The 24,552-nt window shown below is 37.3% G+C and overlaps 1 protein-coding gene across 11 annotated transcripts in view; it reads right to left on the bottom strand.

Moving 5' to 3' along the window:
* The window catches only part of PARD3 (par-3 family cell polarity regulator), a 444,905-nt gene that overhangs the window by 234,306 nt on the left and 186,047 nt on the right, over positions 1 to 24,552 (bottom strand). For 7 of the 11 annotated variants that reach the window (XM_030943492.1, XM_030943497.1, XM_030943503.1 and 4 more), the window contains exon 5: positions 17,036 to 17,167. The exons of the other annotated variants lie outside the window; for them this stretch is intronic. In XM_030943492.1, coding sequence (XP_030799352.1) covers positions 17,036 to 17,167 — 132 coding nt within the window. The remainder of the gene's footprint in view (positions 1 to 17,035; positions 17,168 to 24,552) is intronic. 11 annotated transcript variants of the gene reach the window in all.

The raw sequence follows: 24,552 nt of genomic DNA, 5'->3' as shown, positions 1-24,552 counted from the left end.
CCTATAAGAAACACACAAATATTGAGCTGTTATATTCTACACAGATAAATAAGAAGGATTAAATCCTGGATAGGGAAAAAGGTAAGAACAGAACTTCCATGTGGTACGAATCCATGTAGCTGGAAGAAAGAAGGTAAAATGAGGCTAAATATCAGGAAAAAATCCTTAATGGAGTGATATATCAGATTTCGAAAGTCTCCCAAGGGAAGAAGCAGAATCCCCACTGCTCAACACATGTAAAAGCAGCATGGACAAAGAACTACAAGATAGGCTACAGGGAATAACTCAATACATAGCAAGAGGATGGCTCAGATGACCTAATAATATAACAGGATTTAAAATGAGTAGATAATTCTATTATCATTAACCACATTCACAGTAGTACAAGCTAAAACACTGTTGCTATGGCAATCAATCCTTATGCATGGTTGCAGAAAATGACTGAGATACAAGGGATGGAAATGAATTGAACCAGCCCTTCCCATTCTCAATTAATTCAACACACCAGTCAGCTGGGAAACCACCTAAGACTAAAGTTTACATCGAGCTTCCCACAAGCCTTTTAAAACATACAGTAAAGTACAGCTGAGTGTCTGGCATTCAAATGTAGGTTATCCTTAGATTTACACAGTTAGTTAAAATTCAAGGTAAGAGCAAGGCTCCAGTTCAGAGGGGATGCTGCTGGAAACAGATGGATTGCTCTCATCATTGCATTTGGAATACTTAATACTACTTGAATTCTCTCAGCCCAAAGTAAACTGACACTATGGAAAGACCAAGGCATGCATGGTTTTGCTCTCATGGTATTACAGCTCCATCTCATGAGAATATGAGACAACTTGCTTTCCATGTAAAGGCAAGAAAAAAAGACAGCAGAGGTGACTGGCACTTTCTAACAGACCATAGTATTGAAAGCATCCTGCTTCTTATTCTTACTTTATACTCACAAATTTTTAAGAGTCAAGCCACAGGATAACAAATAATCAGTAGTCTCTTGATTACATGTTATCAACTCTAAATCAACTCCCTGTTTTTACAGAGTAATAAAAACATGCACATCTCTCAGTACACTGGGAAATGGATACCACTTTTGCTCACTCAGCTTTTCTCTTTACTTAGAGTAACAGAATATTTCTCAGGAAATCAGGAATTTAAACTTGACAGTAATAAAATCCTTAGAGCTGGGGAAAATTTTGGAATTCAAATTTGCAAACATGTAATTTAAGTAATTTCTGGTACCACTCAAATACAGTTTGAATCTCTACTAGTATATGTGGAATACCACTAAGTTTTTTAATGACAACTGATAATTAAAAATAAGCACTAACAGTCCTCTTCCTCTAAAACAAAAAAAAAGTTTACAGCAAGACACAACAAGAATTGAGTAGGAATGAAAGCTCAAATACCTAGAGGAAAAACCACCATGGCCTTCCAGCTCTGGAACACAGTAAAAGGTGGGTACAGTGTTTTTAGGAAAAGCTGGAGGCATATGCAGACAGAAGAGAAGACTTCTAATTCTGCTCCTTGGAAATTCACAGCAACACTTCCTTTCAAAAAAAAAGCTTCCCGGGTGAACAAAGTATTCCTTTTTTTGGTCTTGTGATAATCTACAGTATTGTTAATAATGCAAAGCAGCCCACACAAAGAGAGGGGGCACTATAAATTATAAGAGCCATGTATTCAAAAAGGAACAAGTTTTTACCTGCTAGTGCTGGTATTTTAATGTAATCCTTACTCAGTGTTTTGTGCAGCACTAAACAAAATATTCATTAGAAACCAAGTTGGGGGGAAAGATCAAAAGGGAATCAAGTCCATATTCTGGTTTGAAAATCAACTAAGAACAAGCAAGTACACCAGGAGGTAAATACAAACTCTAAAATCCTCAATTACAAATATTTGAAAGAGGCTAAGAAGAAACTAGCATGCTTTTAAAAAGCCACTAAATTTGACCTTAAGGAATGTATTATATTTTAAATGAGAGGCAAAATACATTAGTCCAGAAAAAGATCAGAGCAAGAGTGGAGATTTCAATACTCTCAAATGCATACAGAAGCAAAACATTTGATAAATGTGCTATACAATTACCCTTGTACATTAAATATTTATTTACACAATGTAATATTTTGTTAAAAAATTATCAGGGATAATCAGAGAAAATGACTCAAGTACTATCAGAACATTCTTGAAATGCTAGAACATGCCTGAATTTGTGAACATTTATTCAATTGATGAAGATACATCATTTTGATTGAAAACAGCCCATGACACACTGCTTGTATATTTTGTTTCTATTTTAATGTATTTCATTAGTATTTTTCTTGGAATTTAAACAAAAACCTTCCCACTCGTGTGAGCTTCAAGTCATTAGTGCAAGAACTTCAGCCAATGTTTCATGAGAAAATTACTGAATTATGTCTGTTTATGATTATAACACAGATTTCTCAAGAAAATTGTTCCCTCCTGGGCATTAAAAACTAAATGAGTATGAAAGACTAGAATGTGTTGAATGTGATCAAGCTAGCTTTTCCCGCCAAAATGCTTCAATTTAATCCAAAAATAATTTTTTAAACTTAAACAAAGTCTAATAAGTTATTTCACTTCCAAAAATGACATGCATTTACTAGGAGACTCAATATAAAGAGATCATTAAAAAAATCAAAATGTCAAGGCCAAAAATTTTATTATGCAACTGCTGTAAATAATTTCTTTTTTTTTTTAATATAAGTTCATGGATGACTCAAAAAGAGCATGTGTGAGAAAGAGAAAGCAATCCCAGTGCAACTGAGAAATTAAACTGAAAAATTAAAGCGAGGAGCCAAAAAACAGACACACAGATGGTAAAAACTGGCAAAAATTAAACGTAAAAATCATGCTCTTAAGTACCAACAGATGCAGTGACTTTAAAATATTACTCCTTGAGGATACACAAAGACAATAAGCCCAGATTGTGATTCCTGGGCCAGTCTACTGCTGTGCTACAGTCCCAAAGTACACTGTACTGTATGGAGAAAAAATGATGTGTCAGGGACAGTGATATCTGCTCTGCCAGTCTACTAAAACAGAAGGGAGGCAAGTTAAACTATCCCACACTGTGAAATTAATGTCTTCAGGGGGAAAAAAAATTAACTTTGTCACTGAGATTAGAGAGGTGACTTGCAGAATCCATTTACAGATTTATAATGCTATACAACCAAGCATGAACTGGTTATTTGAGCATTTCTGAAACATTCCTTCTTGAAATGATATTCAAGCTTCTTGCTCCAGATGCAAGCAGGACTGTGCTTCCCAGATTCCATGCTGTTAAACACTGCCACACTAACAGCTTTGCTGACCCCCAATCTTATTAAGAGTCTCCTAGATTTTAACCACCACAATTACCTAAAAGCTATCCTAGTTTAGACTACTGGCATTTAAACAGGGAAACAAAAATAATCCAGGATTTGAAAATCAAGAAATTGATGTATAAGAACTATATGTTTGAAGTTCAGCCATTCCTGAAAGACCTTCTTAGAATATAAAATGTAATAATTATTATTATTACTTTAAAAACACAAGATTTTTTTCCAGATGATCAACTTTCCAAAACTACCAATTTTCCAGATTGTTAAATGAATTCAGCTGATGCTGGTCTGCGTGACTGAACAAACCCAGCATCTTATGCCATCACTGTCATTTCAGGCTAGCTGTAGACATAACCGTAGAGACCACTGCTTTTTGCAAGGCTAAAAAACAGAGTCTAATTAAAAAAAAAAATTTACTACCTCTTCCAGTATGCAGAAGTTTACAGTGGGCACTTTCTTATCTAAAACTATTACTGGTGCTATCAAGATAAGCACAAAATATAAGGGAAACTACTGAGAACTCAGCAACATGAACACTGAAAAAAAATTACATTAAAAAGCTATGCCTAAAAGTTTTAGAAGCTATATACAGACACATGTTAACACAGAGATGCTCATATACGTGTATGTATATGCATGTCATCAGTGACAACACTTTAAAATAGTGCTCCTAAAAATGAGCAGTTAATTAATTGCTCTGTATTTCTAGTGTGCAAACAAGTATGGACCTGTACTTCATTTCACTCCAGTGTTTATATTGATGAGCAGTAACAAAGCTGAACTATGAAAATGAACGTGAAGGTTTGCTGCGTTCTAACTGGCAAACAAGGATAGCATCACAAATCAACTGAACTTTATCTCTGTAGAGTCTCCCGGCTGAGATGACCCAGAGAGGTTCCACTTCTCACCAGAACACCCAGTTAGAGCGAGCCCCAGCAGCTGCATTTGCTCTGCTGAAACGGCCCCAGGGTGGTTTCGAAGTGACTCCCACTACCCAGAACAGTCCCAGCTGCACTCAGCAGAGGCAAGCACTGCTCTGGTTTCACCCAAGCTTTCTGAGGTAAGACAAGTCAAAGCGTGCCTGACACCAACGTGCGCAAAGCCCCAGGGGCCACCATGGGAGGGCAGAGCTCTTCAACTGCGCCTCCTTTTATTTGACGTGCACAAAGTGCCTCAAACACGAGAAGCCATAAAATTAAACAGTCATTAAGGAGCTGTGCTGCAATGGTGTAGGTAGATATGTGGGTTCACATTGACTATAATATATCAACTTTTTTTTCCTCCTACATATTTCCCAGCCTACATCCCAGTATTTTCTGCTGTCCTCTGACACGCCAGTATGGAGCTGAAGTGCCTCCTACCCAATCTTCAGTTTTTCAGTAAGACTGACATTTAATAATTTAGAGAAAAAAAACCTGTCAGAGTCCTTGAGCTACATTAATTTCCATAATGCTACAATACCCACTATCCTGCTGAAATATAATATTATGTGTCTTGCATGGAGAACAGTTTTAAAGACCTTCAAGTCACCAGAAAAATCCATCAGTTCTGATGAGACGATGAGTTAAAAGAGTTTTCATGAAGAGAAAGCTATTTATAGTGGTAAAGTGTAACTACAAGGAAGAGCTACTGATGGGCTTGCTTTATGAAGTCTGTGCTTTGTTGTAATAATTATTGCCTAGAAAATCAAGATAAATAAAAATGTCATGATGGAATATTCAATGCAACTTGCAATAATTTTAAACAGAGATGCTCACAGATATGGTCACTTTCTTTTGGGACATTTAATTTAGTCTTTGCTTTGGATAAATGAGTGAAAATTATAAGCAATCATGAGTTCCTACACATTGGGAAAGTAAAGATTTTTGAAGACAAATGAGGGTACTGGAAAAGGAAGAGGAAATTAAGATTTGAAACAAAATGAATGCTGGCTTCCTGCCTAGTATTTTGAAGAAACAGTAAGAGAACCAGAGGCTTTGATCATACTGGGTACCTCACTGCACATGTGTTTATTGCATAGTTTGTAAAAATGCCTGCAGTACATAAACCAAAGGATAAATTTTTTCCCCCCTCTCGTTTTAGCAATAATTTTATATGTATACTGCCCTGATTTTTAAATTGCAAAACCAAGCAATATTTTCAATGGCAAATTAAAATAATAGTCAACTGATTTTTCTTAAATTCATAAATAGTCAACTCTTGGCTAGATAAAGCAGCATAAAAATTTCAATCCAAATGAAGTTGAAGTAACCACATGCAGATGACATGAAAATAATACCTTAATATGGAATCTGGGCAACAATTCTTATTCTTAAAATATCACATCCAAGAGATCAAAATTACAAGTAGTATGTTTTTGAAAAGTAAAATCTTTACAACAGTTTATTACAGAAACTCTTTTGTTCATCCAGTCGACTGCTTCTTCATGGAAACACTAGTTGTGCTGTATTTGCTTTAATTCTGTGTATTCTGAGTATGGAATCTCCCTTGTCCAGAGAACTTGCATCAGTTTCACATTGGTGTTCTTTCTTTGGCACAGGGATTCAGCAAAAAACCTCACCAGTGCCACAAGGCAGCTGGCATTTAGTGCTTGGGGCTTTTGAAAAGATTTTTATTTATTAAATCAGATCAAATAAAAGTATTTACAAAAAAGAGGGGTATTTTTGTTTTTTATATGACTTATATAGAAGTAAATAACTTCTTCCATAGCCCCATTTCCTAACCAACTTAGTTCCTGTTGTCCCCCCTTGGCCCTGGATAGGAAGTTGACCATTGCATATGCAACTCCAAGTAGTTTCAAGATCAATTTAGAATGGGCTTATTTTCAAATCAGCCATAGAATGAACAGGTGGGGCTGGCCTATTATCTTCTTTTCTCACCCAGTTATACTGAAGAAATAAATTAAGATCTTATGGTATCTCACATCAACCAGGTCATATTACGTAATTCCATTCACTCAGTTGCTGCACTCTCTAAATCATGCTGTGTCGCTTCATGAGAATCATGACATTTCTCAAAGTATCCTATAAATTACAGTAACCACTTAATACAGCCAGAGAGTACTACATTCAATAATGAAATGCTCATACTTAAGCAATAAAATCAAGATTAAATTTAAAACCCAAAATAAAACAAAAACCCAGACAAATTACTTCCACATAACTCAATTATTAACTCCGAGTTACACAGTATCATTCCTATTTACAGCAAAATGCAACCATGTCATTAAAATGACCTGTCCACACAGGATTTTAAGGAGTAAGCACCTTTCCTATTTCCATTTATTGGAAGGTAAAATAACTATCACTTCCACAACAGAAAGGATAAACTTGGCCCTTTTCTGAAAGCACCTTCCTCACAATTAGTGAAAAAAAAATAATAGAAAGAAAAAATATTAAAATCATCCTGTTATTATTCAATCAATTTGATAAAGATATGTTTCCCATTCATATAAAATCTTCCTTCTTCCCTTGCCCAAAATAACCACTTTGTCTTTATTTCTGTTCTGCTTGGAGTTAACTGACTGGAAGGTCTCAGCAGTGATTTACCTGAACCTCCTCAAAAAACTCTAAGGAGAAGCCAAGAGCTCTCACATCCATGTTTCCAGTCCAGAAAAGTCTATTTTAGTGTAGGAAGTATTTTTATTTTAGTGTAGGAAGGACTAAAACTTCCATTACAAATTAATAATATAAATATTACTTTAAAATAAGTAACATCACCCATTTAGAAGAAAAATTGTATCAGCAAGAAAATCAGAGCATTAAAAGAATAAATAAAGGCACTTATTTTTCTATTTAAGGTCAAGAAAATTCTACAGCATTAATTAGGTTAACTAAAAATTAAGCTAATGTGAAGTTTAAGCTAAGATCAGTGGCTTCTAATGCACACTTATAAAATCTTGGTTTGACAACAAAACCAAGCACATTGTAGACCTTGGGTTTTCTTATAAATTGAAAGGAACAAGAAAATGATTCATTGAAGGTGACAGAGGGTTTGTGGAGTTTCCTTCCCCAAAGATATTCAAAACCTGCCTGGATATGATTGTGTGTAGCCTGCTCAAGGTAAACCTGCTTTAGCAGGTGCTTGGACTACATTGCCTGCAGAGGTTCCTTCCAAGCCAAATCATACTGTGGTTCAGTGAGAAAAACCCAAACCTACAGCATCTGGGATACTTTCTGATTTTGAATGGTGTCTTTCTGATAGAACACGGAAAAAAAGAACAGCATCAAGACTGCACAAAATAAAACAGGAAAGAGATTTAGGGAATGGAGTGTAGAGATGGCAACTCTTTCCTTCCAAGGAATTGGCTCCTGCCCCATAGCAACTTGTATTACAAAACATTAATAAGCACATACATAGGAAGAAGAGAAAGGTAGAGCAGAGAAAATAAGAATACAAAATGAAAGGGGAAAAAAGGTAAAATTTCAATACCATGTACTACCAGTACCACCTTCTGAAAAAAAAAATGCATAATTTCTTTTTAAGCCTTGAAGACACAAGCAATCACATATTTACACTTTGGTTAAAAGGCTAGAATGCAGAACGAGCATAATGTGAATTTTAAATTAAGAATACTTTACCAGGAAGGGCAAGGGAGAATCCTCTATAGACACAATTAACAGAATTGCTTTAATACACTTAAAAGTTTTAACCTTTGTGGTCTTTGAAGTGAACAGTGGAACTGCATCTATTTCAGGCTTGCACCAAAGGGCTGTACTGCCCTGAAAAGTTTTACAGTGCTGTAAACTAATGAAATAAATTATCTTAATTTGGTTAGATCTATTTTCATTAACTGTATTACCCACTGAGGGAATGAGGACAAATTTTAATTTTACTAATGTATTTCAGTTGTGCACTACTGTGGCACTCTGTAACTGAGGCTCCTGCTCAGTGCTGCTCATTTGGCCATCTTGGGGCCACCTCTCTCCTCTTTCCCAGGCAGGGAGGGCTGTGCAGGGGGGAAGCTGTGACCATCACCACCCCAAGCTGGCCTGAATGGGACTAACTCCTGCCACATTCCCATCAGGACTGCTGCAGACACAGCACAGTAGCACCAACAAGCACATTGTGAAAACAGAAAGCATTTTTGTTATAAACAAGTCATGGGGATACACTATATACACCTGGAGTAGAAAGTAAACATATGAGAAGACAGACCTTTTTCACAGCATGAAGAAAGAAAACAAAGAAGAAAAAAAACACTGGACACATCCTTTGACAAAAAGCTTTTCCAGGGCCATTAATGGATTTTCTGATGTTATTATTTGTGGCCATGGACAGACAGAAGTCTAAAAAGAATGAGATAATATTGTTCCACAAAATATTTAGGTAACAGTCAAAAAACTAACAGCAATAATTAATAGAAAGCTTCCTACAGGATCTCTCTGCAATTTTAGAGAGTATTATTTATACTGCTGGTAAGGTACGTTCATTACCATAAATTACCATAACAACAGGATTATTTAAACAGCTTGGTCCAAAAGGGCAGAAAAATAGCAGTCTATGGTTACTAGCAAGTCAGAAAACACTTTTTATGTGCGGCAACACTTCCCAAAAAGTTTCTGCAAAACAGAGTGGGTATTACAGCAGACAGCAGCAGAGACAGAGTTGTGCTATCTCACTCCTTTTAGTGCTAGTCAGGCTGCACCTGCAGAACTGTGTCAAGTTCTGGCTGCCACAGTCCATGAAAGACAAGGATGCACTGGAGAAGGTTCAGAGGAGGCCCATGAAGATGATTAAAGGGCTGGAAAGCATGCACTGTGAAGAAGGACTGAGGAAGTTAAGTCTCCTCTCTGGGGAAGGCTCAGGGGGACCTCACCACATTATTTGAGTACTTAAATGGTAGCTACAGAGAGGACAGAGGCTTTCTGTTCACAAAGAGAAGAAAAGGGCCTACAGGTAGAAGTCACTTTAGGCAAGATTTCATCTTAATACCAGAAGGATTTGGTAGTGGTGTTTTTTGCGTTTAGTTTAGTTCAAGATTTTTGGGGATTTTTTAATAATCAGAAGATTATAATTATATAATTACCAGAATGACCTCCCTAAGAACATCATGATACATTCCCCATGGAATGTATCATGGACAGGGTACCAGGTAGCCCCACCTAGGCTCTCCTTCCCACAAAAGGTAGGACCAGGTCACCAGGTATCTTCCAATATAGGCTGGTGATTCTTTACATTTCAGACCAGTCCATCATCTGCCTGCTCATACTTAAACATCTTTGAGAGTGAGACTGTTTGCGTGTGAGGATATACACACCTGAATATGACATGTCTTTTTCTATGATAATTAAAAACCATGAGTATTTTTGTTAAATTTCCATTTCTGCCTTTGGTTTGGCTTTTTTTTTTAATTTTTTAAATGTGGACACATATGGAGTTACATTCTGCCACTGAATTCATATCTACACAGCAGCATATAACAAAGCAGACTGTAGCCCCCAACTGCCTCACCTATTTAATACACAGTATGAAATGACATATTATTTTTGAAAGGAGAACAAGATAGATGCCAGCATGAAACAGTGTTTATGAAAGCATCACCACTACAGCTGTCCCCAAGCAATAAAGCTGTTTATTCCAACCTCCTACCTCATATAAACTGAAATCCTCAGCACTGAAAAATAACTTGAAATCTGTTCATGACTCCAAGACAAATAAGAAAAGTCTTTTCTCTCCAAAGTATACAACTATGGTCATGTCCAGAAATGGCCATTTTCTATGGAACTGCACGGACTTATAAATTCCACATTAATATTTTCTTGACATTAATGCATACTGCATTGGTTGTATCTTGAACTTTGATTCTATCTCTGTACATACTGGTGCATTCGGCATAAAAATAAGTCTTTTCTTTAAGGCTTCTTTGTTTCTGTGGTTATACACAAACATTCAGAGAATATTCAACAAATATCTGTATTAACATATTCACATCTAAGGTTTATACAAGAAACCATAGATATTCTTTTGAGTTCAGGAGACATACAAACTCTTCCATGGGTGTAGGAATACAAAAAAAAATCTAAAAAAATATCAAGATAGGACTTAAAAATCAAATTGATTTGAAATATGGAAATTATTATTAGATTTAGAAATCTGCATCTGAAACAAGTCAGATCCAAAGTCAGATTTATACCTGGAACAGACCTGTGATTATGATTCTCAGCACAGAAAAACACGGTAAAACTGTTAACCTCCAAAGCAGAAACCATAAACTTACATGCCCATCATAAGAGCTTGTTTCCCCTTCCCTGCCCTTTTTAAAGCATTCTGACATGCAACAGAACCAGCTCCAGCAATTCCCAGATTGGGATATGTCTGTGGGACCTGGGCCCTTCACCAGCAGAGCCTCAGCTGCTGGAGCAGCTCAGCGCATCCAGCCTGGGAGTGACAGCTGAGCTCATGCACGCCCCAGCTTGGTGCAGATCCACACTCCAGTGGTAAACAACAGGAGTTGGGACAGCTTTTTTAGGCACTCACATTATAATCAATGAAACACAGGTTTCTCACTTTGGAGTGCACAATGCATAGCATTTGTTCCTATCTAATAAAAACAACACAGGGAAAACACTGAAACTTGTCTAGAGAATAATTACTAAATTGTGGTCCCATACACATCAGTGATACCCCAATACCACAACAGTCTTATGGGAAGTCAAATGCTATTAGAAATTGCATACAAATTTTGACCATACTACATATACAAAATATTCCATAGGGGTGATTGGTCAAAGAAAAAAGGAGGAAAAAAATAAGGAAAACATTATTAAACATTTATTTAGTATCAGCTCCAAGATGTCAGGGTGCTATTCTGGCAGCCAGGCAGGGCATTTGGCTGCCTCAGACCACTGCCCTTACTGAGCTGTAATTGTCCCTCTTCATGCTGAGTGGAGGCTGAGATGCCAGCACTTGATAGCTTACATTTCATCCCAGCATTTGAGCTCCAGTGCTGAAATAGCTCATATCTTGCCAATATAAAGAAATAAAGGGAGCACTCAATACCTAATTACCTGTAGCAGCACCAGCTAAGAGAAAATACTCTTTGGCCAGAACAAGATTTCCATCATCTTCACAGTACAAAATCCAGAAGAAACAACTGCTGCAGCTGTCAGGGTGTTGACAGCCCTATCAGAGTGAAGCCAGTGTGATCACAGGGCCAAGAACCCATCTCAAGTAGTAAAAAACCTTTACATGCAAGTGGATATGGGACTGGGGATACTGTGAACTCCTACAAGGGCACCTTGAGGTCTTCCCACCAACTCTGTAATTAACACAAACCTTAAGTAAATCCTCCACCAGTGCACCAGTCACTTCAACCTTCCCCTGGTTACAACTATGCACAATTACTGAATATTAAATCATGTGCCAAGCCAGAAACAAGCAAACACATGGCATTTGATTACATTTACTCCTCCCATGATCAGCCTCAGTGCTCTTGCCTAGTTTCACAAATGCTGGGCAGCCCCATGGTTACACACACACACACATTCCCTGCATTTCACACGGGACCTCCACTGATGACCCCCCAAAAAGCTCTCTGCAGTATGCCTAGAGCTCTGAACACTTGCATTTCTCCTTTTTTGTGACAGATATCCTTTATAGGGAGTATGACAAGCTTTAAAACTATCTTTGTATTTTACAATGTATATGCTGCCATGGTTCCTTGTTCATTAAGGTCGTTATCACAAGAGACTAATTATGAAGTGCATGGTCCTTGGAGAGAGAGGAAAGCAACAGAATCTATCCTGGCATTTTACAGAGTAATGGATAACCAGTTAAAAATGATTCCTCTAACTGAAGCCTAGCTATTTCTTTTTCAAAATCTTAAAGCCCAACTCGTTATAATGACAATAGTTTTCAGTGCAGTTTCAACCTCTACATATGAGGAATTTGATATAAGATCCTCTACCCCTCAGCCTCCCCCATCTTCAGGCCATTAAACAGAATTCAGACCCTTCCACTGCAGTTACAGCCACAATAAAAGATAAAACCTAGGGGGAAAAAAAGGCCAAAATATACCTGTCAGACAGGGAGAAGCACAAAAGAGGTACACTAGTGAAAACAAAAACATATACATTAGCTATAACACTATGAAACATTTAGAAATAAACAAAATAAATGAGTAGCATTGCTGCCTTCTTTCTTAAAGCATGTAATAGAAACAGGTTTTTCGTTGTTATATGAAAATTTGACAAATCCACATTAAATTAGTGGTTTAAATTCACCAACCTATCTCTGAAGCTTTGATTTTGTTTTTTTCAACTGACAGTGCTGAAATGCATTAATTTATGGTATCCAAATGTTTGAAGAGAGCATATTCAATCATCTTAGAAGCAGGCCTTATTTTGCTGAAAATACAATCTGAAGGCAGGTACTCTACAGCTGGAGATACAAGACCCATATGGTCCTGCCACGTCTGATCCTGCTGCAACAGGAACCAGAGAAACTGAACCAGATTACTATGGACAGATGTCATGAACAAAAATAACTGAGGGAAGTGTTCCACACAGCACATTTCTGCTCAAGACAGCAGTAGTAACCAGCTTCTCTTGCCATTTAGAACACATTTGAGTTTCTCTAGTCTGGCTTTTGCTGGATACCAGAAAGCTACAGGGCACTTAAGAATCAGACACATTCTTCAGTAATAACTACGAAATTTTACTCCATCTCCTACTTTGTTTTCATGCACCAATAAATATAGATATACACCAAATACATGAATGTATAAAAATATATATACCTGTATGTATATAGAATTACATAGAGTTTTAACTGTACTAAACTTGTTGTATTTGCAAATCTGATCAACTGCTTCATACTTAAGTGAGGCTGTTTTATGATTTCCTCTCCTGCTGTCCCAACACCCATTCCCAACCAGCTGAGCAAGGAATGTTTCAATTCATGGTCTCTTGTTTGCTGTCAGTTCCAGTATTTGACTAATAAAACAAAAATGACCATGTGAGAGAAAGTTTCTGTGTATCTAAACTTAAGGAACTGGTGAAAACTTTAACTCTTTCATGCATTCCCTTTCATGTCTCCCTGGTATGAAACAGCATGAGGCCAGATTTGATCAGGGCCCAAGCAAGTCTTGAGGTGAACTGAGGGAAGAAAGAGTTCTCAAATAAAAGTGACATTACCACATATATTAATAAATTTCAGAGAAAATAAGATTTTTCAACTATTCTTTAAAGTTTGGTTGCTGTGGGGAAAAGGAAGGTGTTGCAGAGGTCAAGGCAAAGAATAAAAACCAACTTTTTCTTTTTTAATATATTTCAGAATCAAATTAAAGACTGCACTTTTTTTTCCCCTAGTACTTGACAATCTGTAAAAAAAATTATTTGAGTGAAAGAGTAAAAAAATACAATGATAGAATCACAGAATGGTTTGGGCTGGAAGGGACCTTAAAGATCACCTATAGCTCCAACCTCCCTACCATGGACAGGGACACCTTTCACTAGACCAGGTTGCTCAGAGCCCCATCCAACCTGGCCTTGATAGGACGGGGCATCCACAACTTCTTACAGCAACTAATTTCAGTGCCTCACCACCCTCCTAATGAAAAATATCTTTCTTATATCTAATATAAATCTATTCTCTGTCAGTTTAAAGCCATACCCCTTTGTCCCATCACTACATGCTCTTGTAAAAAGTCCCTTAAAAATCCTTACCTTTCTAAAAGTATTCTGAAACTGAATTTGCATTTTTGGCTCCATAGCAGTGAAACTATTCTTTGGTACAGAGTACCACACAATTTATCTCATGGGCTTGAGAAATACCAGAAGTTACTGAGAAACACATGGATCATTTGCTGCCCTGTGGACAAGCAGAGGGCTCTGGAACTAACTGGGAACAATTCCTAGGCACCTATAGCTAACCAGCACATACAAGCAGAAAACCTTAAAGGACTTGTAAACCAGACAGTCTTTTCCATTTATTTGATGTATCACTCTAATTTACTAGAGCCGAAGTAAAACTCCACAAATACAAGCAAAAGCAATTACTGCCAGACATTTTAACGGGCTTCATATATTCCTCCATTTTTAGGCACAAAAACCCAGAAAAGTTTACAGAACTATTTCTCTAACACCTACTTGAACATATCTAATTCTATGCCCTTATTAATCCCTGCTACAGTGGTTTATAATGGTTTCCCAGAAACAATGTCTCTTGTTCCATCTTCAGAATGAGCTGTGATGCTACAGAATTACAGTTTGCTCCCTACTGCTGTTTATAGGAAATGAGGCGCTGTCCACACAAAAATAATTGTACTTCTTTGGCACATCACACTTTCAAAAGGTCTCCAGACAAAAAGTCTCTGAAGTCTGCAAGATGAACTCAATGTTTTCCACTACCTTCTCTGAAGAGCCATAAAGGCATGTTAGAGCAGGACTATTAATACCCCTGGTATCCGGGGGTTCTGCCCTACACGATTCTTGGCGCTGTTGCTGCCTTACCCTTGGTGCCAGACCTGCTGTCTGCTACTCTTTATGCACGTCCTGGCAGGGCGCACACAGTGCTCCGGCCCCTCCACAGCTCTGCCAAGCACACAGGAACACAACTGGAAGTTGCTAAATTAATTGATTATGCCAGATTGCAACCTTGTTGCTTGAGCTTCCCCTTCTCAGAAGTGAAGGTTTAACCAGTGGGAAATAACATCCCACAGTGGATACCAAAGAAGATATTAAAAATGCCAAAAGCTGTGGAAGAAAATCTCTGTGTGCAGCTACTCCATCCCCTACCAGGCCCTTCCTTTCTTCCCTGTAGTGCATCCCACTCTCCCAACAGACTTTATTCTCCTGTATGTATCCTGCTAAAAAGATTCCAGTCTAACCTATTATCCTGCTATATGAAACTGCAAAAGGATCCTGATCTTCCAGGTACATGTAGAATCATTAACATATTCAAAGAATAAACCATCTCTCAATAAAAAAACACCACCCCAAACAAACAAAAACAAAAAGCAGAGAACTTGCTCTAAAGAAACATCATATTTACAATTTCCAACTGCGAACAGTTGACTCTGCTAACAAATATGCTTCCAAATAGGCTACCCTTACCAGCAAATTATTTACCTAATCGGTGAACAAATTGAACTAGTTAAGCTGTTCAGAGACTAAAATCAACACAGAGCTTAATATGAAACATCATATATTAAAATTTCATGTACCAAAAATTTTACAAGATGATCACTATTAAGATTTCTAATCCAACTTCTTTTGCTGAGACAACAGTTTCATTAAGTGCCACAGCGCGAATCTAACGATGCATGGAAATCTGCCTCAACAACATCAAACAAGCAGAACTGACACAGGAGGTGCCTTCAAATCTGGGCACTGACTTCCCCTTTCAACACAGGCTGACACAGAGACAGCAGCTCACTTCATCCAACCTAACGCTGTATCTTCTTGGAGGAAAACAGCAATGGAAGGAACGCTGGCATTAAATGCGCAGAGGAAAGAATAGAAAGACTAAAGACAGAATTTTTCTCATAGAATATATAATCAATTTGCAGATAATTACAAGGCATAAAGATAGTTAATAACTCATATTTGGGAGGAGGTTGAGGGGTTTTTTTAATACTCTGTGATATTATTTAAGCTCATTTTAACTAAGAAGGGGTTTGAATAAAGAACGTTTGGAGTATGCTATGATTTAGCAATGTCAAACTTCAGGTATCAGTAAGGGTTTTTTGGGTGCAGATCAGGCCCAGGACACCATGGATTGGATTATAAACCTTCCCCTCCATTCACACAGTACAGTGTAACAAAGCCTGGGCTGTGTCAAATAGTAAATTTCATTTTGAAGCTCTTCTGTATAAAGCAAATTCTGGGTTTATGCCCTATTGCTGTAAAATAGAAATTTTGTTCATTTTTGTTCAATGCAAAAATTCAGTATTTTCATGGTACATTGTATAAAGAAAAAAAAGAGGCAATAATGCTACATATGCACTACCCTACATATGAGCTTGCTCCTGTATTTCCAATTTCCATATTAAAGATGCATTTCCTGTATACATCTGAAGACACTTTGAAAATTTCAGTCATATAGAAAGAGATGAAGTGACTGCTAGGCAATTTGAATTTCAGACCTTTAAACCTCTTTAAACCTCTGTGACTACCAGCTTATTAATAAATTAAATTATAAATAAATTAAGAAATTAATTAATTAATTAAAAACAACCACAAACTGGAACTACTAAGTGTCTCAAAAAAGACTAAGATAAAAATCAATATAAATATACAGTAAACAAATATAATACTGTCTTAAAATTTATAATTAATATGTTTTATGGCGTTTATTCTTAACAAGCATTTAAAAGTGCAGTGCAAAAACTGACCCACATTTGGCCATTATGTAGTATCATTGTTGGATTTCAATGGCAGTGTGTTTATCAAAATAATACTAATTAAAATAACCTTGTTGGTATCAGTTGTGAAGAACAGCAGCACTCCATATACTATAGGAAAGCATTTATGAATGCAAAAATGAAATTATTTTCAGGTGTCCATTTCAGTCTGAATGCAGTTTTTTTTGAAGCAGAAGGGATCCCATACAAATGTAGCCAGCATACTGCTGGTGCTTCTATCATGCTTAAAAAGCCTATGTCAGGTAAGGATACACTTTTTTGTAATAGCTTGGAGTAGCATAAAGATTAGATTGATAAAGTAATATATATATATACACATATATATTACCTGTTCTTGCCTCTCCAGCCACTTGTCCACCATGGGATGACTGGCACTTAACGATGAACGAGCACTGTCTCTCTGAAACTGGTTAGACCAGCTACTAGTATCTCGTGGTAGGCTTCTGTAGTTTTCATCTTTCTAGTTTAAAAGAAACAAAAAAGGGTCTTATAAAAAACAACCAGTCCTTGCACATTAACAATGCAGCTGGTTATTAAATGAATACAAGAGGAAGACTGGACCCAAGGACAGCACAATGACTTGGCCACTCAAGGGCAAGAGCTCCTGTTCCTTAATGCCAGTGACACCCAAATAGAGCCTAGGTGGAGTTGTAGATCTTCCACCCTCTTATACTTCCCTTCCTCTTTTTCCAACCTCAAACCTCTAGTGCACAGATTCCCAACTACATACTCAGCAAGGCTTTCAGAGCATCACTCTCCTCAGTTCATTCTCACTGAGAGCAAATGCACCAAATGAGTGCACTCAGTGACCGCTACAGCCACTCTATCATTTTTCCAAGTCTCTGTATGTAATCAATTTTACAATCAAAGCAGTCTCACTGCTCCAGGTACTGTCCTTAAAACCAGAATAGCATGCTGTAGAGTTCAAAACTTGAATTTATTATTTCACATAATAATGCCTTGCCTGGTTTGCCTGAAGCTACAAGTACAGTCACATTTGTAGAACAGCAGCAGATGGAGATTGTGCTGACAGAGATACACTGATCCTACTGAGACTGATAATTTTTCTCTTTCTTTTTAATTGATGAATTTGTCTGCACATCTTTCCTTCAAGCTGTACAAATTCTTCAGCTTCTAAAGGTTATTAGTCCTTACCCTGTCTGATCACTAAAAGCCAACAAAAGCAGAGGCAGATTCTTAATGATGGGAGTTACTTTTAGCCTAAAGTCAGTGTAACTGATAGCTTACATAGCTTAGTTCCTTCCAACTGAAATACATGGAGCTAAAGTTCTGCTTAGCTTTTCAAAAGAGAGTTATAAATATACTATAATATATATAAGTATACTTCCTTCAGAAGCAGAGTATTTTTTCCAGTCAATGTTTGTCTATCTTCATGCCAAATCAGATAATTCAGAGAGAGTATCTATTTTTAAAACAGGATTGCAAAACATATTTTACAATATTATTATCACTTTAAGGAATCTCAAAACCCTCTAAAATAATAAACAAACAGCAATGCACATTTGCAGCTAAAAGTTATTATTTTCTTTATAACACACTGAATATTTTTTACCCCCTCTTAAATCAATACTTCATTCCATCAGCACGAGTATTTCCTTCCCTGTTTGCCATACTGATATTTCTTTGGCTTGGAACAATACTAGTCCAATATTCTAGATGCAGCATCTTACAATTGTCCTTCACAACTTTACAATTCCCTTCCAATTGTCCTTCACAACTTTATTTCTTGTATATATATATATGACAGGCTTTGCTAAGAAATTCAGGTCTTGGTATAACTGTGAAATAGAGCAGTTTTCAAAAGCTTCCCATTCAAGACCAATCTTTTCCCAGGCATATCAAACCTAAGCTTTCTTAATTCATAAGAACTTCTTTTCTTGCAAGATGTTGTAGTATAAGATAAAGTCTTCCATTTCAAGACATTGAAGCTTCAATTCATCCAACACAAGATAACATTGTAAAAATATGTTTGCACAAGTAACCAGCCTAACAAATAAGCATCATAAATTACTTTACCCTGCCACAAATGAGCAAAATCTTTGTGCCTTTCAGCAACTGAAAACAATCCAGTATTCCAGTTCTGGTTAACCACACAGCAAACTAGAAACCTGCTCTGTGTCTTGCTTAGAAAGGGAAAGTCAGCTTTGTACAGCAAATGCCATAAAAGTCAAGGAATGGTGTATACAAATTGATTTTTTCCTGTTGCTTCTCTTATTCAATTCTCCTCTTAAGGCGACAGGGGTGGCACAGCTCCTATAAGCCAAAACAACGATTTCTCTTGTTCAAAATGGTGGGCAGGTATAACAAGAAAATCAGAATCTGACAAAGAAATAACAAAAAAAATCATTTTATGCACAAAACCACCCATACAGTTGGTGCGTGCATTATTGTCACCCAACAATAACCCACTACCTGACAGACATCACCTAGTCTGAATGAACAGAAATTTCTTCCTATGAAACAAGATGTTTTCTGTATTTCTGTACTTTATAGAGAACTCAATTTTTTATTGGTTCTTGCTTACAATGTTCAATAGAAACTTTTTTTAAAGACATTTTTATTTATAAAACCCAAAGCCCTCTTTCCACACAGCATCCATTATGTCTGCACAGGAGCATTTCACAAGAGTAAGAGAGAAGGAAAGATGCTCATCTAGGGATGTGTTGTTCGTCAATTATTCAATCACCAGGTCTCAGGATCACAATGAACAGTCACATTGCACAAAGTTTATATTGGAAATTTGTGCTGTAAAAAGTCTCAAGTATCACAACACTCAGTGTAAGTGAAATTACCTAAGCTAAGAGAGTTAAATTAGACCTCTGTCTTGTGTATCTATACTAATGTCAAGAATTTTGCCAAGCGTTTACGCCTAATATTATCTGTGCTGACAGAAGAGTACATTCATCCCATCTACCAAAATATTTCTGCCTGTAGCCCACTTCTGTAGAAGATTGCCTTTCCCCTGCTAAGACTTAAATCAGCTTATTTTACACAGAAGACATCCAAGCCACTCAGCAATCTTTTGTGACAGCAGAAATAAAAGCCAGAATGGTAGAGAGATGTGGTTTCTGTAACTCTTTTTGTTTCTCAGCACTTTCACCTCTCACCTTTCTTCAGAGGCTCAAAATAGTGCTATTATCAGATTGGAATAAAATACCAGTGGTGCACTCACACACAGAGTTATGTTGGTTTTAGCCAAATAGTGAAATACTAGAAGATCCACCAGGCACAGACAAGCCCTCCACTCCTTTCTTTGTCACTGCTTTCTGGCAAACAGCTCTCCCTGTTCCCACAAGTACAGCACTGGGACAAGCACCAAGCTGGAGGAGGAGCAGAGGGATCAGCACCCAGCACTGCACACACCATCCCTCTCACAGACACCTCCACCACACAGCCTTAAGGTGCTCCGGCTACCTGGAGCCCCATATTTGCAGGGGTTTCTATTACTGCCAGAGTAATTCAAAGATAGCTGTGCTGACAAACTACAGAGGTACAGGTGAAAAACATCGCTGCAGCTTAGACATTGGGATTTACTGAGCCATCTGTGATGCTGCTATTTAAAATATATATTGTTTGGGGATTTTTTGTGTAAAATATTCAGTTGCTAATCCAGAAAGCTGTACTTGTCTTCAGCATGATGCAGCTTTGGCACACATGCTCCCAACATCCAGCTGAAAAAGGTGTGTGTCACTTTTAGCTACAATACCATAAAGGAGAAGATTTCATGGTACAGAAGCCATCAGGGTCACTCAGGGAATTCCCATTTCTTCTGGAAATGCAGCTGTAAGCCCTCCTGGGACCAGGGCTGACATGCATCATCAGTTACAATTAAATGCCCTAATTTTTTAAAAAGAAGTTTCTTTCCCAAACATCTTTGGGGACCATGGGCCATGTCAGCTTTATCATTTTTGAAATGGAAATTGATCAATATAATACTAAAACTGCCAAGTCATAATACCACCACTACCCTTAACTGCAGCATTTTGGAGTAATTTTAATGAGGACACATAATCTAACACTTTAAGATTTAGTTCAGCATAGCGTCCCTGTGGGGTTTTGCTGGAGGATTGGGTGAAAGGGGACAGGAAAAATGAAGCAATTTTGCTATACTTTTAATTTCAGATGAATTGCAATATATAACAAGAGTCTCATCAAAGACTCTGTAGCTGGTAGAGGAAATTATGCATTAGAATGGTCTGTGTACTTCAAGTACTAGCTGTCATTGCATGAGCTCACTTGTGATTTTAACTTGCAGTTGTACCCCTGCAAACTCCCAGCATCACAACCCAACCAGAACATTCTCCACCCGGTGTGGTGACAGTTCCATGTCTGCTAAATCGTTTGCTACTTTCCAAACAGTGAAAAAACTGGGTTTTCCCTTTGTTTCACCTCCTGAATGGCTAAAGTGTGGCAAATTTTGGTTGCTTATTTAAAACAAAACTACACTAGACAGTATCACAACAGGGGTAAAATACACTGAAGACATCTTCAAAGTAATTATCTGAAAGACAATTCAAAAATGCAAACCAAGTTTTCACTTAAATTATTTCTACAGCAATAGAAATGTGTCCCATGTGTCCTTTAGGAAGTCACTAAGAGAGATCATTTTGGGGACAGATTTTTTTTTTTTTTTTTGCTACTCAGTCTTTTTCCTTGTATCCTATGCACTTTGGAAAAGGCTGCTTGTTTGTTTGGCTCTAGTTCCTTATGATGGCCTCAGACTGAGATAGGATTTGTGATGAGAGATGAAGAAAAACACTTTGTTTAGTCTTTTGAGGTTGTAATTCTACCTGAAAGACTTCGGCCAAATTCATGTCTATAAGGGCAATTATTGTTGTTGAATCATTATACAGGTTATAAAGGTTGTTCTTTCCTTTAATGCTCCACTGTGACCATGTTAGACCCTGAACAATTTGGTGCCACTCTCAGACAGGATGCTAAAAGCTGTAATTAATTACCAAAACATTCACACAGTTTATGTAAGTAACTCTGTCTGATGAAAACATCTGTTTGTAAAGGAAATAATATACACACAGATCCACTTTCCATGCTGTCTGATGGTCTAGCAAATGGATTCCTGGAGTTTTTTACTTGGATGAGGTTTCACGGCTGCTTTTTAACTGGATTTTAGACAAATATGAAATAAGACCAAATTGACCTCCATTTCTAAAAAAATACCAAAACAAAAAAAAAAAAAAAAAAAAAAACAAAGAAGGCCACACAAATGTCTGTTTTACATGGAAAATACATTACATATATAAAATTAACTAACCCACAAGATGCATTGCATGAAGAGAAATACCATTTTTAAAAAAACTCTGCTTACACAGATGTCAGATTTGGAACTGTTCTCTCTATTAACATAGCATCTTGTAACAACAATTTCTCCCAAATGTCAGTAATTTACCTCCAAACTAATTGTACCAGTCACTTCCTAGAACTATCCATGTATCTCAGGAAAGTGGCACTACTGTTTGGGTGAGCTTCCTTTTATTCCCAGTAGATTCATTTTCCAAGGTTGCTCTTTTCCTGATGTATACCGAAGAACATGACCCCAGAAGCTGCAATAATGCAGACACAGCCCAGACATTTAGTGTAAAGAAGGAATGAATTACAGTCACCCAGTATCAGAAACCTTTGATCTAAGGCTGCTCTCCAAGGAGGGAAGTAAAAGAGGACTCGCACATTAAAGAATTACCACAGCTTCATCCCTTCTATCAGCTCTGACCTGGAACACGGGTCATTTCCAACTGGTAAAAACCGATTTGCAGAAGATACAAATGTAACAGTCTAATAAACAACTTGCATGCTCTATTTATGGTGAAAATAGATGAGAAGAATGACCACTTCACATTTATTTGGATATTTTCAGAAAGACTTTTCTCAGAAATGACCCTCTGTATAGCTCCATGAAAGGAATTAATGTACTGTGCTTCTAGAAGAGCTCATTAGATGCAAAAAGGAAAAAAAAGCAATTGAAAAGACAGTGTTCTGTTTAAGTTCTATCACCTTTAGTTCAGAAATTTCCAGAGTTGTGCTACTCCAATTTATATATTCCATGTCACTATTTGACTGACTAGCAAGGCCTGACCTTAAAAAAAGCAGTAACTATGGGCCATGATAATCAGACAGTTCTCTGTGCAAGTGGTATTATATGTAAACATTCAGCGCCAAAGAATATTGGTTCAATTAAGAGCAAATCAAAAAACATGATACTGTCCATCCAAAGCATTCTGTTGATGTCTCTTGTTTACAACACAAAAATTTAAAATGTCATGATCTCTGCATGTTCACATGCAAAGCCAGAAGTTTCCAAATAGTGTTATTTCTCAGATGGAGGGACAGGAAAGAAGCTGCTTCTTCCTTTCACTCCTTATTTATTAATCTCCTAATAAACCCCCACAAGGGATATTTGCAAAAAACTCAATAACATACAAAACAACTCAAATAAGATACAGCAGTTTATATTCAGTAATTATAATTCAGAAACCGTAACTAAAAAGACATGGCTTTCCACTGCTCCATTTTAGAGAAAAATAAATTAACCAGTTAAGTTAAAGTGTCATGAAGCTACAGTTCTGATTCCTCTACACATTATGCTTAGAAAATCATTTCCCCTTCTACTATTTTTCATTCAAGTTAATATTCTCTTTTTCTGCACCACTTTAAAGGCATCTAAAGAGTTCTTATGCATATCCACCTGTACATGAATCCATATGGGTATCTGTTTAAATGCAATAATATAATTACGCACAGTCCCGCCATTTTTACCAGATATTTGCTTTTGTAGCCAGATTTATAAATTTTATGCCAATTTGGATTTAGAGAAAATACAATTTGTAAAGTTGTTTGTTTATTTTAAGTGTTGACATGATGCATTTGATTCCTTGGGAGAGCCAAGAAATTAAAGAAGGGGAAAAAAAGCTCCTAATTAATTAATTTCAAAGCAGCCTCTGAAAACAGGATTTAACAAATAGAATGTCAATATTAAATATATTTAAGAAGCTAAGGGAAACAGGAAACAAGGGGACATAGGAAACTTCATGACGACCTTATATTTCGATCTCAAAACGAAGAATATCTTATAAACCAGCAGCAGCAGCCTTTTAAATGCCAAGTAGATGCTTTTTGTTGGCCACACCACTGAAACGCTGCAACTGGCTGTCTGTATGTTTAGCAACTTGCATCTGATGCTCTGACATGAACAAAGGAGGCTGGGATATGAAGTAACCAGCCTGTCTTCTCCAACTAATGGAACTGATTTTCTCCTTTCTTCTTTACATTGGCCAGCATGGAGAAGAGCAGGTTTTTAAGGTCAAAAGCACAAAGGCAATGTCCCAAACCCATGGTACCTCTTCCCCAGCAGCACTTACACACTACTGCCTTCCTCCATATGGAATGATACGGACCCGCAGATCCACTGGGCTCCCAGCAAAGCATCCATCACCTCACACAACTTGCCAATTCACTCAGACCTCAGCCACAATTCCTCCCAGGGTCTGTGGAGGAAGGCCCAGAGAGGAACCAGGCCAGGGCTTGTAGCAGTGTTTCTCTTTTATCTGAGTTTACAGCAGCACACACGCCCTCGGCTCCTTGCAGTCCTACGGGTGTTCCTCACACTGAACAGCTTCCCATCTTCCTTCATCTTATTGTTTTAGCTTTTGTCCATGTTTCATTTACTTCATGGGCTCAGCAGGCAATGCTCTTTAGCTGGACATCTGTACACAAGAGCTGAAGAGCTGTTTATACAGAGACAAAAATACTGGATAGTAGCACACAATGATCATCCCATCAGTCTGTGAAACAAAACCAGGCTAAAGTGAC

This window comes from Camarhynchus parvulus, chromosome 2 (assembly GCF_901933205.1).
Source record: "Camarhynchus parvulus chromosome 2, STF_HiC, whole genome shotgun sequence".
NCBI classification, from domain to species: Eukaryota; Metazoa; Chordata; class Aves; order Passeriformes; family Thraupidae; genus Camarhynchus; species Camarhynchus parvulus.
Note: the sequence above shows the minus strand (reverse complement) of the source record. Positions and strands in the feature narration are given on the sequence as shown.